General features: G+C 52.3%; 2 protein-coding genes across 5 annotated transcripts in view; one reads left to right on the plus strand and one right to left on the minus strand.

The window, feature by feature from the left end:
• Positions 1 to 9,490, plus strand: part of MYH11 (myosin heavy chain 11) — a 97,089-nt gene extending 87,599 nt beyond the window's left edge. For 2 of the 4 annotated variants that reach the window (XM_034670324.1, XM_034670325.1), the window contains 6 exons: positions 17 to 140; positions 762 to 970; positions 1,839 to 1,947; positions 2,027 to 2,199; positions 5,743 to 5,781; positions 8,785 to 8,913. In XM_034670324.1, the coding sequence (XP_034526215.1) occupies positions 17 to 140; positions 762 to 970; positions 1,839 to 1,947; positions 2,027 to 2,199; positions 5,743 to 5,773 (646 nt within the window). In that variant the 3' untranslated portion in view covers positions 5,774 to 5,781; positions 8,785 to 8,913. Of the gene's footprint in view, positions 1 to 16; positions 141 to 761; positions 971 to 1,838; positions 1,948 to 2,026; positions 2,200 to 5,742; positions 5,782 to 8,784 lie in introns of all 4 variants that reach the window. The other 2 variants (XM_034670322.1, XM_034670323.1) reach the window with 1 other exon arrangement.
• The window catches only part of NDE1 (nudE neurodevelopment protein 1), a 32,368-nt gene continuing 26,253 nt past the window's right edge, over positions 9,196 to 15,310 (minus strand). The window contains exons 6-9 of the mRNA XM_034669569.1: positions 15,242 to 15,302; positions 13,893 to 13,984; positions 12,232 to 12,383; positions 9,196 to 11,591 (exon numbers count right to left, since the gene is read on the minus strand). Coding sequence (XP_034525460.1) covers positions 11,498 to 11,591; positions 12,232 to 12,383; positions 13,893 to 13,984; positions 15,242 to 15,302 — 399 coding nt within the window. The 3' untranslated portion in view covers positions 9,196 to 11,497. The remainder of the gene's footprint in view (positions 11,592 to 12,231; positions 12,384 to 13,892; positions 13,985 to 15,241; positions 15,303 to 15,310) is intronic.

A 15,310-nucleotide genomic window follows, 5' to 3' on the forward strand; every position in this document is an offset into this window, starting at 1 on the left:
GCTGCATTTCCCTTAGGAACGCACTTCAGGACGAGAAGCGCCGCCTGGAGGCCCGCATTGCACAGCTGGAGGAGGAGCTGGAGGAAGAGCAAGGCAACATGGAGACCATGAGTGACCGCGTGCGGAAGGCCACGCAGCAGGTGGGGGCCGCAGCGGGGCAGGGCGCCTGAGCAGCACCAGAGAGGGGCTCCACCCGGTAACAAGCCCACACTGGTCCAGTGACATGCACAGCCGGCTCCTGTGTGCCAGGCCCGGATTAGGGTGCAGGGGAGCGGGGAGCAGGGGGCCAGCACATCTGCTCCCTGCACCCACTCCCTCCTCTCACAGTCACGCAGCACCCTGCCAGCCTGCAGCGTCTCAACGGGGGGCCAGGGTATGTCTGGCTCCCTCGAGTAGACGCTGTGTGCCTGGAGGAAGGGCCTTGGGGGTCTACTTCATGCTCAGTCCCCAGCCCCAAACCCTGGCCTGACACTCGTGAGCACTCAGTGACATTACTGAGTACCAGCTCCAGGACAGGTGCTGGGGACCCACCACATGACCTGGAAACAGGGAGCCCTGGGACACTGCCTCTTGAGCTGTGCCCAGAAAGGACTGGGTGGCTGGAAGAGGTGGGGGGTGGCTGCTGGGGGCTGCAGCTCCCGGGACCCACGCAGAAGCCGAAGAAGGCTGGGGCGGCGGGACAGGAGGAGACGTTTGTCATCTCCGTGGACCACCCCGGGCTTCTGTGCCCTCCACCTCATGACCTTCACCGTCCTCTGCAGGCTGAGCAGCTCAACAACGAACTGGCCACGGAACGCAGCGCGGCCCAGAAGAATGAGAGTGCGAGGCAGCAGCTCGAGCGGCAGAACAAGGAGCTCCGGAGCAAGCTGCAGGAGATGGAGGGGGCAGTCAAGTCCAAGTTCAAGTCCACCATTGCAGCACTGGAGGCCAAGATCGCCCAGCTGGAGGAGCAGGTCGAGCAGGAGGCCAGGTACGTGGGGCCCGGGCTGCAAAGACAACCCTCATGCCAGTGGGTGGCAGGAGGCAGGGGTCCCTTAGGCTCTCCGGGCATCAGTTCTGGCTGGAAACCCAGACTGCAGCCGTGCCAGGAAGACGGTGTGTGGACACCGGGGAGGGGTGGGCCTGGCCTGGAGAAGGCCCTTACCAGTAGCACTAAGTAGCGGGCCTCCTCCGTGAGGTCAGCCAGCCGTCCCGGGAGCCTGCCGGCTTTCCCTGGCCTGCGTTTGCAGGATGTCTTGTTAAGGGCGACCCAGAAAGTCCCAATCAGCAGCCCATGCAACACAAGCAAGTGTGGGAGGGCTTCTCATTTACTGAGAAAGGAAGGTCACAGCACCGTGATCACTGTCAGATTGCAAGGATTCCGACCCATTCTTTTTATCTTGGTAGTGGCTTTACTGACAACTCCCGTACCCTAGAATTCAACTGTTTAAAGTGTTCAACTCAGTGGCTTGCAGTGTATTTGCAGAGAGGGACACCCTCTCCACAGTCAACCAGGGAACGCTTTCGCCCCCTCAGTAAGACACCCCGTACCCCTTCGCCATCGCCCTGTCTCTCCCAGCCCTCAGCACGCACGGGCCAGCTTTCCGTTTCTGTGGTCTGTTCTGGACATTTCATAGAAACGGAACCGCATACTGTGGGCCCTCCCGTGCCCGGCCTCCTTCACCGAGCGTCTTCCGCGCTCACCCGTGTCGGAGCAGCTGTCAGAACATTCCCTTGTATGGCCGCATCCCCTTCTGATTTGGGGGCTGTGCAGGAAAAGCGTGCACAGCGGGCACGGTGCTGGTCGGGTCTACACCCTACGGGCAAGGGAAGCCATCCCCTCTCCCCCGTCTATGCAGAGAGAAGCAGGCGGCCGCCAAGTCGCTGAAGCAGAAGGACAAGAAGCTGAAGGAGATGCTGCTGCAGGTGGAGGACGAGCGCAAGATGGCGGAGCAGTACAAGGAGCAGGTAGGCCGGCGCCCGGCCCTCCCGCCCGGTGCCCACCCTCGGGGGACCCCCTCCTGACCCCCCGGCCTCTCCCCGACAGGCAGAGAAAGGGAACACGAAGGTCAAGCAACTCAAGCGGCAGCTGGAGGAGGCGGAGGAGGAGTCCCAGCGCATCAACGCCAACCGCAGGAAGCTGCAGCGGGAGCTGGACGAGGCCACGGAGAGCAACGAGGCCATGGGGCGCGAGGTGACCGCGCTCAAGAGCAAGCTCAGGTGAGGCCCGCGGGGAGTGTCTCTGCCGCCGCACGGGGCGCCCTCGCCCCGCTCCTCTCCATGGGCTCTTCCTACTCGCCCGCACGCCTGTGGGTGCCGATGCTCCCTCGGGTTCTGGAACGGCTGCCTCCCTTCCCTTCCCATCCTCAGGACAGCGGCGGTGGCCAACCCCCGGGCCCTGTCAGTGCGAGTCCCTTCTCTCCTGACCCTCTTTCTGGACTCCCTGCCGCTCCTTGGTCTCCCTCAGGGTCTCTGGTCACCACTGGGGTCTGGGGCTGGGTCAGTCTCCATCACGGGAGCTGGCCTGTGTGCTGCCCGAACTGGGGCTGAGTTCTCTCCCACACCCCTGCACCTCTGGGCCTGAAGGTGGGTAGGCGACCCCCCTGCTCCTCAGGGCTCCTTCCCACCTCCACCGGTTCCCTGAAGGCTGGGCCCCGAGCTTCCTGTCCCACATGCCCCGAGCCCTCCAGGGGGCTGCTCCAGCATCTCCCATCCTTGACTTCCTCCTCCGCGATCCCTCCACGGCCGTCAGCACTAGCTCTAACTTGCCCATCAAGCATCAGGTCTTCTGCCTGCCACCTTCTTTAGTTTGTTACAACACAACCCAGATGAAACCACACTTTCTACCTTCCGCTGCTCAGAGTGGTTTGAGAAAAGCAAACAGGCGTACTACCATTTCCCGCTGGGCGTTCTCTACGGCCATGTAGAACAGACCCCACTCAGCACTTCTGGACCTCAGGCTCCCCTCATCCTCCCTCTCTCGGACATCTGCTTTTCACTTTCTCCCCAGACTGACTCTCCCCACCCATCCTTACAAGCTCCCGTTTCCCCCATCGACCCACTTCTCGACAAGCTGTGCTCACTTCTTCTCTGTCCCCAGTTCTGGGCTGCACTGTCCAGCAACAACTCAGGCCAACACCTCGGATAGACATACCTCTTGTTCACTCTAGGACGTTGCTCCAGAAATTCTTACCCTCCTCTCCTTCACAACATTTTCCCTTAACAGAGTCATGCCACGAGCTGAGAAAACCTCTGAGCCCCACTCGCCTCCTACCCTTGACCACGAAACCCTAATGGTCAGTCCTTAGGCCTCACCTGATTCAGCTGCAGCATTGGTCCTTGACTGGGCTTCCTAGACACTCCCCTCAGCTGGTTTGCTTCCTATTTTTCTGGCTGTCTTTCCTCATCTCCAAGCCAATGGCAGGGCGCCATCTTGGTCTCTCCATCTCCATCTCTGCTCATTCCCTCTGTGATCTCAACTGGCCTGGTGGCTTTTGAATTCTACCCATAGCAAATGACTTCCTAGTTTCTATCTCCAGCCGAGACTTCTTCCTGGAACCCCAGACCCATGTGCCATTCCCACCCAATGCCTCACGGCAGCTCACACCTTGAGTCCTGACTGAACCTCTTCACCCCCACATCAGCTTCCCTCATAGACTTCTCCAGCTCAGCAACTGGAATGCTCAGGTGGTCATTAACCCAGGCCACAAACCTGGGGCCATACTTTATTTTACCCTCTCCCTTATACCTCACATCCAGTTTGTCAGAATCTGGTCAACTTTCCCTTAAAAATCCTATGCATCCAGAATCCAACCATTTCTTGCCATCCTGGTCCAACCCACCCTCTCCTACCATGTAGATAACCTTCACAGCCTCCTCATGGGCCTCTCTCTGTGTTCATGCTGTGCCTTTATAGTCTGTTCTCAATACAGTAGCCAGAGGGATCCTGCTGAAATGGAGGTGAGTCGCAACCCTCCTTTGCTTGAAACTATCCAATGGCTTCACCTCATTCAGATTGAAAGCAACATCTTTACAATGGTTGGTTCCCCTAGGCCCTAATGATCTCTGTCCACTGCCTCCTAAATGAGCCCTCCAACTCTACACATGCTGCCTCGGGGCCTTTGCACTGGTGGTTCCTTCTGCCTGGAATGCTCTTCCCCCAGCTCTCCACATAGCGGGATCCCACCTTCCCTTCCTTCAGGCACTGACTCATCCACGTTACCCTGTCTACAACTTCCAACTTCACTCCTTGCAGTTCTCCTTCTTGCCGACCTGTCACCATGTAACCTGCTACTTATTTATGTCATATGCAGCCTTCACTCTGGCCCCAGGAGCACAGAGGTTTTGTCTGTTTACTCATCCCCAGTGTCTGGGATAGTGCTGGCCACAAACCTTCAATCACTAAGTCAGAGATGATGTTTCCCCAACCTCATGTCCTACCACCTTGGCCCTTCTGCCTTAGCCTCTTACTACCTGTACCATTGTTGACCTGCCAGTGTCTTTGAAATTAACTGTTCTAATCATACACACATCAATTTGCAAATAAAGTCTACCACCTCTGTATTGTTAAACCAGCATCACCAGCATTAACAGGTCACAATGAAATTAAAATACGTTGAAAACAAAACAATAATGAATTCTAGCCACTGTGGCTACAAATTGATGACCATGACCTAAAGACCTACTTCTCTGTTAACAAGGGAGCAACAGAAACATCAGCACCAAAAGGACGGTCTCTGACATAATCGGATGTGTTTTTAAAAAGGTGGAAAGGGAATACCTTTGTCATTGTGCAGTTGTTATCCACTGGCATGCATGCCCAGGAACCATCGGAAACCGCCTGCCATATCAACTCCAGACTCTGAGAACCAGTGCAGGGACAAGGGGAGAGCCCAAACCCCTGTCAGAGTGGGGAAGAGAAGGGCTGGTGGAGGGTATAGGGCTTCAGGAAGGAGACCCCGGATCATGCAAAGTGAGGGGCTGTGGGTCCCACTGCTAGATGGAGGCCAAACATAACCCCTCAGGTCCAACAGGGGCTTGGGAAACAATCCCCAGGGTGATGGTCAGCAAGAGGGCTGTTCTCACCACGCAGACCCCTGGAATTTGCTCTGCTGGTGACAGGACCCTGCCCCTCGTCGGCACAGGGCTGAGAGGTGGGGCGGCAGTCAGCCACTCTGGCTCTGTCCCTGCTCCCTTTTCTCAGGCACAGTGATTCTTTAGGCACATGCTGAACATCCCCTATGGATTCTGCCCCCAACAACCCTTCTTAGGCCATACAGGCCAGTACTGAACACTCCGTTTCCTACAGTTCCAGTATGAGCACACACTAAGGTGGGGTGAAGACAGGTCCTAGCGTTTCTGCCCCGCGTCTTGTACATGTGCAAAGCCTAAAGCCAAGCTCCAGAGCTCTGAATGGGGTCGGCAAGCCTAGCCAGCGCTCGGAGGCCAAGGAAGTGCAAAGCAAGTTGCATGGTTCTACGGCCCCGATAAAGCTCAACACAAGCTCCTGTTAAAGCCTGACCACTGTACCCAGCCTTTGCCACGACGCCAGGCCTCCCCCACACGAGCTTTTCAAATGAAACAACGGCTTATACGTGCCCGCCTCAGAGCTCTTGGTGGCAGGCGCTTCACTGCAAGATTGCCTTCTAAGTGCCTTTAATGATTTAATTGAAGTGAATGCCTTTAATGATTAAACACGCACTTCAACGGACTCCCTCTCGTTTGCGGAAGATAACCACCAGGGACTCTCTCTCTCTGTTTCAGAGGCCCCCTCCCCCAGGAAACTCCGCAATGACTCACCAGGTACCATGCCTTCAGCTCTGCAGCTCATGTGTGTTGCACTCGGTTTCCACTTCTCTTCTGCCATCCCGCCCGCCCTATCCCTGGTGGCCCCCTTTCTGGGCCCCTGCAAATTTCTGTGAGAAAGCTGCAAAATTTGAAGGCGTGGAGATCTTAGTTCAAAACTCTTTCATCACGGCCAAGATCAGCCTAAGAAGACTACATCTCTTGACCCATTTTCCTTCCCTACTTTGCTTTGGCATCTGACACGGCACCAAGTGTGTCCTTGTCACCACGTGTAGACCGGCGGTCAGAGGCTGTGTGTGTGTGTGTCACCTGGATTGTTCTTACCTAAGAGGGCGCATCTCACACTGTTAGGACACTTGGCTGCGCTGTCCTCCCTGGTCTGGTTAAGACCCCACACGGAGCGGGTATGACAACTCCACAATCTGGGTCCATTCCCGGACACTGGCTTCAAGCTGGCTGGTCTGGGTCCCAGATCAGAATTCACAGGGCACAGGGTCATCGTAACCACAGCCCAGCAACTGGCTCCACCCACAGCTGGGCTTTCACAAACACGTCTGCAAAAGAAATGAGCTCTCACCGCGCATCATACAGTCGCTGAGGCTGCGTGGGGCTGAAGCAAGGCCTGGCTGCTAACTGCATTTCGAGCACACAAGGGGCACACACTGGCCACCTCGGAGCCAAGTGGGGTCCCGGCAGAGCCTTTTCCAGAGATCTTGCGGGCACATATTCAGAGTGGGGAGTGGACACCCAGGACTCAAGGGAGAACACAGGGCCCTCTCCAAGTAAGAGTTAAGAGGCCTCGACTTGTCTGGGAGTCTCACAACTTTATCCCATGTGAAGCGGGGCACCGGGGCCCTCGCATCTTCCTCGAGAGGCCAAGCCGGCCCTGGCTGGTGTCTCCCTTCTGCTCTTTTGGAGAATCTCAGCTTTGCTGCCACTACCCAAGTACTTAACGCTGACTGAGGTAGTGACGGGAGCTTTAGGAAGGGCTTTCAGCCTCTAAGAGCTTTTGAGCAGCGCGCTCCTGCCAGCTCAGACTGCAATGCAGGACCGACTAGCTGATGGGACACTGAGTCCTTGCAAAGCAAGTGCTCGTAGTCTTGTGCTGATTCCTGGCGAGCCACTATGCCTTGCGGTTCTTGGAGCCCGTGAATAGAAGCCAAATGCTCCAGGATCAGACCCTTTAAGAAAATCTCTAGAGGGGGTCCCTTCCTTCATGTGACAGATGCAGCCAGCACCAACCTTTGCCTTGGATTTGAAATCCGTTCCTTCAAGAAGGGCACCTGAACTGGGAGGCAGGCTCACAGGACTGGCAGCTGGGGCGGGGAGGGGGGTGGCTTACAGTGACCAAGGACGCGATTTACCTTTTAGATCACAGGAACCCATTTCTCACTTCAACTCTTCTCACTTGCAAATACAGATTGTCCCAAGAGGTACAGAGTGCCCGGAGCCTGGAATGTAGGGCAGAAAGAGTTTCCCAGCCCCAGGCTGTCCCATCAAGTTTGAACCGGGAGGGCAGCCATGGAAGGAGACCCATGCAAGCAGCGGCTGCTACATTTTCTGTCCTGTTCTCAGAGACCCTTCTCTGGGACGCAGATTCTTGGAAAGCACTGTGCTAAGGAAGACTTGTAGGTCCTTCTAGAGAGAGTGACGGAAAGTGAGTTCTAAGGGCGCTGGGCACCTCCAAGCTTCCCTCTGTTGTGAGGGAGGCTGGCCCCAGTCTTCAGCTGGGAGTGGCTATAACTTGAAATATTGGTTCCTGATGGCTGCGCCCGCGAAAGTACCATTCTCTGAACCTGGGCGGGTTTTCCCAGCCATGTTTCTCCCACCCTCAGACCCCGAAAGGCTCACATTGGGACTCCCCTTCTCAGCAATCAGACACTCTGGGCCTTGCTCTGCCTCCAATCTTACCTCTCTGAGTTGCCCCTTTTGACTAAAGCATGGATAACTGGAATGGGCTCTCTCCCTCGTGGCTTTTCTGTCCGGCCTTTGTGTGGTCAAGCGGGTCATTTTTGTTACAAAGAGTCTGCACTCCTCTCAGGCATCCTAAAATGAGTCAACACAGGTCCTCTGATTCAGGTCAATCAGGGCCGGATGGCCAGAGCCCAACAAGAGTATTTGCTGTGGTCACAGAAAAGATGGCAAACATGTTTTCCAAGCAGAGGAAGCTGGGTGCAAGTGGCTCTCACGGCTCCTTCTGCCTGCCTGCCCTTCTAAGCAAAGCCTCACCTCCGGTGACCTGGGCAGGCCCAGGCAGTAACTCAGGTCATCTGGCACTCCAGAGATGGGAGCTGTTAAGGACAGAGAGAAAGAGGTGTCCTACCAGCTAGAGCTAAAATACACCTAGGATTAATAGGCCGATCTTACTTTTCTAACAAATATTCAGAGTACCTATTATTGTCCTTCATAGTGAGGAAAAATCAGACAAGATCCCCGCCCTGTGAGAACTCACGCCAAGAATTCTGCTCCCCACAAGCAAGGGCCCTGCACTGCCTGAACCAAGATACCCTTTGGCATCCACGCAGTGACCTCCCCCCTCAAGGCTGCCTTTGATGCTCATTTCCACCTCCTTCCAACTGAAAGCCTAAAAGGCTCCCCCCTTTTTAACCTCCCGAAGGCAAGAAGTAGAGCATGAGAACATGCTTCCCTTGATACCGGCCCCACAGGGTATGAATGAACCCATGGGAACGCGTCAGCCCCCACTTTTTTCCTTCTTTTCTAAATCGAAGACCCCAGCAGACCAGAATCCTGTGGGTCATCAGATGATCAAGCCAATTTTTTTTTTTTTTTAAAAGCAGATCGTCTTGCTTTGAAAAATCTACCCCCCCCCATGCCAGCTGATGAAATTCTGTATTCAGACTGGTCAGGGCTTGACTTCAACCTGCATATCTGCCTCTCATTTGAGTTTGTCTGCATTTGTTTTTTGCCCCTTGAAAAATCTCTTCCCATCTCGAGGGAGATTTCCATACTCAAGAAACATGTATTCTCTTCAATCTGCAGGCGAGGAAACGAGACCTCTTTTGTTCCCGCTAGAAGGTCCGCAGGACGGCGAGTCATTGAAAACGCGGACGGCTCCGAGGAGGAAGTAGACGCTCGCGACGCGGACTTCAACGGAACCAAAGCCAGTGAATAAACAACTTGCTACAAACGGAACAAAACCAAACCCGGTGGACTTGGTTAGCACTGTCAAAATCCATCTTCAAATTCCAAACATCACAGACACCCCTCACGATGAGTAGAAACACCACCGCCCTGAGGCCGGGGCATCCGTGGAACTTTTGAGTGACGTACCAAACGAGAAAAACCCAGCAGGCGACACAGACACACCCACTGCCCCGATCGGTGAATTGTGCCGAAATTGTGAGTTTTTAGGAAAGACATAACCACAGTAACTGATCACTGGCAACGTAGTTTACATGGCATGGGGAGGAAGTCACCGAAGTGGGTGCCGCCGCCTCCCGCCCCCAAGTCATTCCCTAACCTGTGTACCCTTCCAACGTGTCGAGTGGGCCCCTGTTTGAGTTCCTTATCCTCCCGGTTACCACACCTCAGACGCACACAGTTCACGGAGACCAAGTGCCTTCGGTAGTCACAGGAATTAAAAAGGAGACACTGCTCCAGCGGGTAAGAGCAGGAATGTTACACTGTTTTATATGCACCCCGACTGTACTTAAGGACACCCTCACGAATAAAAGGTTATACATCACTGGAATGCACTCAGCTCTTCTGTGGTTTCCGAGAGTGAAAGAATGGAGGGAAGAGTGTTCTCACCGAATCCTTGTGGGGACTCTGTGAAGTCATTCATAAATGGGGAAACTGAGGCCTAGGGAGGTGAAACGAATTGTCCGAGATCCCACAGCTGGCCAAAAAAAAAAAGGCAAGCAGGGAGGTCACGTGAGTCTGTGTGACGTGACTTCTCCAACCAGAGCTGGGAGGCTCCCGGCCCAGGAAGTAGGAACGTGACCAGAAAGAACATCCTTATCAATCCAAACCCATACACACATACACACTGTGAAGAATACAAGAGATCCTTGAATTTTAAAGTTAAAACATAAGACTTCATCCAGCAGGGCCAACAAACTTCCTGTGAAGGCCAGAGAGTCAATATTTCAGGCTACATCTGGTCTCAGTCACATGTTTATCTTTCCTTTTTTTTTTTTTTTTAAATAACCCTTTAAAAACATAAAAACCATTCTTACTGAGGGGGTCATACAACACCAGGCTGTGGGTCCTTTCCTTCCTCAGCTTGACTGTTCCAGATGGAGATCCCTTGCACAAGTTCTATTCGACACACAAAATTCCACACATCGACTCCGTGGGGTCCAATAGATTTGAGAAGAGAAGAAATAACACCAACTAAAAAACTCAAGCCAATGACTAAATGCGAATTATACCCTGAGCAATGCACAAACATCTCCCAAATACACTTCTAAGAAGCCGAACTGAAGAGAGTTTTTTTAAAAAGGATTTTTTTTTCATATTTACTTACTTGTTTTTTAACCAAGTTTTTTCCACCATATGAGCGAACGTAAAAAGCACAAACAAAGCAGTGTTTACTGACCACCACCACAAACTAACTGGAAATTAGTTTCTCTTGATTTTATTGTTCTTTTAAAAAAAATAAAAGTACGTCTTTCACCAATACAGGTTAGAATGTTCCCAGGGTAAGGAGCCGGGCACCAGAGATCAAGTCTCTGTTGAATTTCAGTAGCACTTGTAAAGTTCTATCTTCAACTCAAGGATATTTTTGCTATTCTTTTGGAAAAATAACTTAGTAACAAAAGGTCGTTAGGCTGCATGCATGCTCCTGAATTCCTGTGTTCTTTTTACACGCCTCCAAAAGCGTGAGACGGCAGCTCACACCAAGCAGGGTTGAGTATGTACAACGTCCGCGTGGAAATCCCGTGTTTGTTTCTTCTTTGACAAGGAAGATTCCAACAACAATCCTGTGGTTTAAGCTTATTTGGAGGTCACCCTGATTATTTTATCAAAACTTTGAATGATGTCCTGCTCTTAGGGGCTGCATTCCCAAGGCCATGCCACCCCGTAGACCGTCAGGGTCCTCAAGCGGAGGTCACCCTCAGGCCAGGGCAGAAGTTCAAGGAAGACCAACCATCAGGATCGATCTAAAAAGGACACAGACTTTCCACTGACCTGGTCCACACAAGATCTCCTCTGAAACACAAGCTCAATGCCTCAGTGAGAGGCAGATTAAAAAGTGCCAGAGGTACACAAGACCGTAGTTTCTTCTCAAAAAGGCACGTGCCTGTTCTACTCCTCTCTCCTAGACATGATTTCATTACCCAGACCCTCCCTGTGCCACAGAGCCCTGGGAGATTTTGTTCTGGAAGACAGCCTGAGTGAGGTGGGCTCACATCCCACTTTTAAGGCATCTCCAGACATTAAAAACACATTTCAGAACCATTCAGGACTCAGGTCAGCTCACAATGATGGGGTAGCCTCGGCATCTGCACCTTCGAGCCCTTTCCAGAGGGTCCCGTTTGTCCCCGTCCACACCAGCAAGCAGGATAGGGATCATGACACAACATTTCCCTGGGCCAACTACCAGGGGCCACAGGCGATAGCCTCATTGGCTAATGTGACTGTTTGCTCCTATTTCTCTAACTTAAAAACACAGAAACCTAGTTTAAAGAGGGGAAGAAAGGTAGGACTCCCGCACAGACACAATGGGGCTTCAGCTTCCGTGGATTTCCTAAAGCAACATCTTGACTACGCCCTGGGCTGATGGCAGCGACGGTGCGGAAATATTTGAAGGCGGCTTCCCAAATTCCAGGCGTTTTCCCAACCTTCAGACAGAGCAAACCAAATTAGGCGGACATGACAGCTGTTACAGACTGGCTAGCATCGGGGCCCACAAAGTTCTATGAGTGGCTATCAAGAGTCAGGAGCAATATCTCCCTGGGTGTCATTTTTCTCTCCTGTGAAACGAAGAAAAGGACACTGGCCATCTGGCTCGCACATTCCCAAGGCCACAAAGAAAGCACGGTCACAGAAGACCCGCTAAAAATATCCTCTTTGACAGGGCTGGCAGTTGTGAGCATGCCATGGAAAACGAGGCTTCATTTCCCGCCATCTGTCTGCCACGGGTCTTACCACAGTGACGTGGCTTAGGGGCCAAGGAAGATGGCGGCACGGCTGAGAAAAGTAATGAATCTAGAAGCTGCCCTGATTCTCAGGTCAGAAAACACGCAAAGCTGTCAGAGGTCAGATTTGTGTTTTCCCCCATCAGGTGACTGGCTTCAGGAATCTAGTCTGGCTGGAACGTAGTGCCAGTTTGCCCTTAACCAGAAGACACCACGTAACTCTGTCTCAAGGGGGTAGAGGGTAAGGTTCACGGACATACCCCTGCAACTTTTCCCAAATGGCTATAGGTCAGGGGTTAGAGGCTCCCCCTCCCTCACAGGGCGGACAGCTAAAGGTACTGACCCTTTGTCACCCAGAGGCAAGCCAGCGCTGCTTGGCTGTCTCTCACCGCCATCTCTGTGCTTGCTTCCCCGCCCCGAGCCGGGGCCACTCGTACGGTTTGGGGACTGATCATACACGAAGTTCCCGCAGGATGCAAGTTTGGACTCCAGGGCCTGCAGAGAAATACACTTTCATCTTCCAGGTCAAAGACAAGAACTCACCTCTCACCCAGAGCCTGTACACAGACAATAACCAAAAACAGGGGTTCTCAAATGGTGCTGGATGTGGGAATTCCAAAGTGGGGCCCGGAAGGAATCCAACATATGTCCAACTTTTAGAGCCACTGGCCTAAGACATTCCGGAGCTTCCTGGGAAAATCACTAGCCCTGCCAATTATCCAGTTCTGCCTATGGGAAAGAGGAAATGCACGTGGGGAATAATTCGCTCTTTTGTTTACCTTAATAAACATGCACAGAGTGGCTTGTGTGGAAGCCATGTGCCTTGCTGGAAAGGGACCCCATGCAAACTGAGAGAGCACCGAGATCACTCCACACTTCCCTATACTCTAACTGTACAAAACATGAACAGAGAAATGTGTAGGGGCGCCTGGGTGATACAGTCGGTTAAGCGTCCGACTCTTGGTTTCAGCTCAGGTTGTGATCTCAGGGCCGTGAGATCGAGTCCCGCGTCAGGCTCTGTGCTCAGTGCAGAGTCTGCTTCAAATTCTCTCCCTCTCCCTCTGCCCCTCCTGCCTGTGCACTCTATAAAATTGAATAAATAAATCTTAAAAAAAAAAAAAAAGAGAGAGAGAGAGAGAGAGAGATAGAGAAATGTGTTTACAGAACAGAAAACCAGACAACCAAAAGGTAAAAGGAAAAACACGAGCAATGAGTTGCAAGCTTCTATGACGTTGCAATTCTGGCCACAGACATTTTGGCAGGTTTTTTTTTTTTTTAAAGATATTTTAATTTATTTATTTGACAGAGATAGAGACAGCCAGCGAGAGAGGGAACACAAGCAGGGGGAGTGGGAGAGGGAGAAGCAGGCTCCCGGCAGAGGAGCCTGATGTGGGGCTCGATCCCCGAACGCCAGGATCACGCCCTGAGCCGAAGGCAGACGCTTAACGACTGAGCCACCCAGGCGCCCCATGGCAGGTTTTAAAATACGGCATCTTCCAGGCCATCATTTTTAAAAATAAAAGAAACCACCACAAAGAATACCTATGTTATTTCTTAAGCACAAAAGAAATCTTTCCCTGTAATGAATACAAAACCTACAAAGTCAAGCATTTTTTTTGCTCTAGCCTTTTGAGATTTTGTCTTTAACTCCCTAAGAATTTTAAAAAGGGGAGGCAACTTTTAAATGTTTCTCAGGTTTTTTTCCAAGTAAGAAAAAAAAAATCATAGACACTAACAAAACTTTTTCAAATTCCAAAGAAAAATGGCAGGAAAAGACATGCCCAGGTTTCAAAGGGAGGACAGAGTCACACTTCTGGGTGTTCCTCAAGACCAGTGCTCACAGAAGCTCAGATGATACTCAGGGACACTAAGAGAACCAGACTTTTGCCTACAATGCAGGGAGTCTCTGCTAAAGGCGAAAGGAACTGGTAAGGTCCCCTCTCTCCAATATCCTGAAACACAGGCAAGGAGCCACACAAAACCCAAGGGAGGAGGTGGTCTTACCCCTACTTTCCGAAGCAGGTCTCCCACGATGTTGAGGGCCGATATCCGCGCTGCAGGAGTGAGGGGGGTCCCACCCGTGGAGTCGTCCAGACCTGGGTGTGCAAAAGGAAGCACACATCATACCGACCCACAGTCCTAAGGGGGTGCGCTAACGTCACTAAGTGCAGAAGCACAGGGGTGGGCACGGGAAGCTAACTGTGCCCTGCTGCCCCCACTAGTTAACTAACACAGCAAGGGTCGACTTGATGACCAACGTTTTGGGGCCTTACCACTACTATAGGAAATGTTATTCTTTTAAAACAAAATCAGGACAAGTCCTCTTGAAATTCTAGGAATTCCATATAGTTAGGAACAGCATCGGAGCAAACCACATTTATAAGGGGCTTAACTCTCCAGAGCCCCTCTCTCTCCTCCGAGTAGGACCCAGGGACCAGCGGCACCAGCATCACTGGGGTGCTGGTTAGGATGCAGGATCTCACTTCCACTGAGGTGTGGAAAAACCCTGCTCTAGACTGGGATTCTGGAAGTGTCACCAGCCTCTTGATCCCAGGGGACAGGCTAAGGAATAACACAGTGTGACCACTGGAGCCAGCAGGTCTGGGTCTGGAGCCCGACTCTGCTATTTACCAGCCATATGACTTTAGGTAAGTTCCTTTATCGGGGCCTCAGTCTCCTCATCCATCAAATGGGGACAGCACTTGCAAATTGGGCCTGTGGTGAAGATTCAGTGAGGTCATACATATGCAAAGCACGTGATGCAGAGTGGCTAGGACACACCGAGCGCTCAGTAACTGTCTATTGTTGTTACTTGCCATTAAGTGGCCTGGTAACAATCTCAGTTAATCAGCAGACAAGCTGGAAAGAAAACTCAAATTTTTCACTGTTTACCATGCAGCCCAGGTTACACTGGCTCCCCTTCTAGATCGATGTCTTGCTAGACCCACACAATGATTTTCAAATTGTTTTTTTATCTAGTTATTGAAATTTGCAATTTGGGAGATTTCATGTTCAAGAAGAGGATTTCCGGCTTCTGATGAAGGATGGAAATGTCTGCTAATGCTGGGCCCACATTTCTTAGGGTAGGAACAGAGGGACAGCTGCCCCCTCGAGATGAGGTTTCCATTCCCTCCCGCCCCCCCCCCACATACCACAGACTCCACAATTCCCTATTGCCTTACAACCAAGCTCTTCTTGCTTATCTCAAAGCTCTGCTCCCCCCACCACTCCCGCCGTGGGCATCCTAGTTTGTTCCTCACAGTATAGCCTGGCCCAGTCTCTCTCATCCAGGACCCTACCCCTGGGAGAGCTCTGTGAAGCAAAGAAAATCCTCTCGATGGCTATTCCCTTACCACGTCTGAACGTCCCTGGTGTGTTTAAGTTAGCGCTGGGTCCCCGATGAGCTATGGGTGTGGATGGCA

This window comes from Ailuropoda melanoleuca, chromosome 10 (assembly GCF_002007445.2).
Source record: "Ailuropoda melanoleuca isolate Jingjing chromosome 10, ASM200744v2, whole genome shotgun sequence".
NCBI lineage: Eukaryota > Metazoa > Chordata > Mammalia > Carnivora > Ursidae > Ailuropoda > Ailuropoda melanoleuca.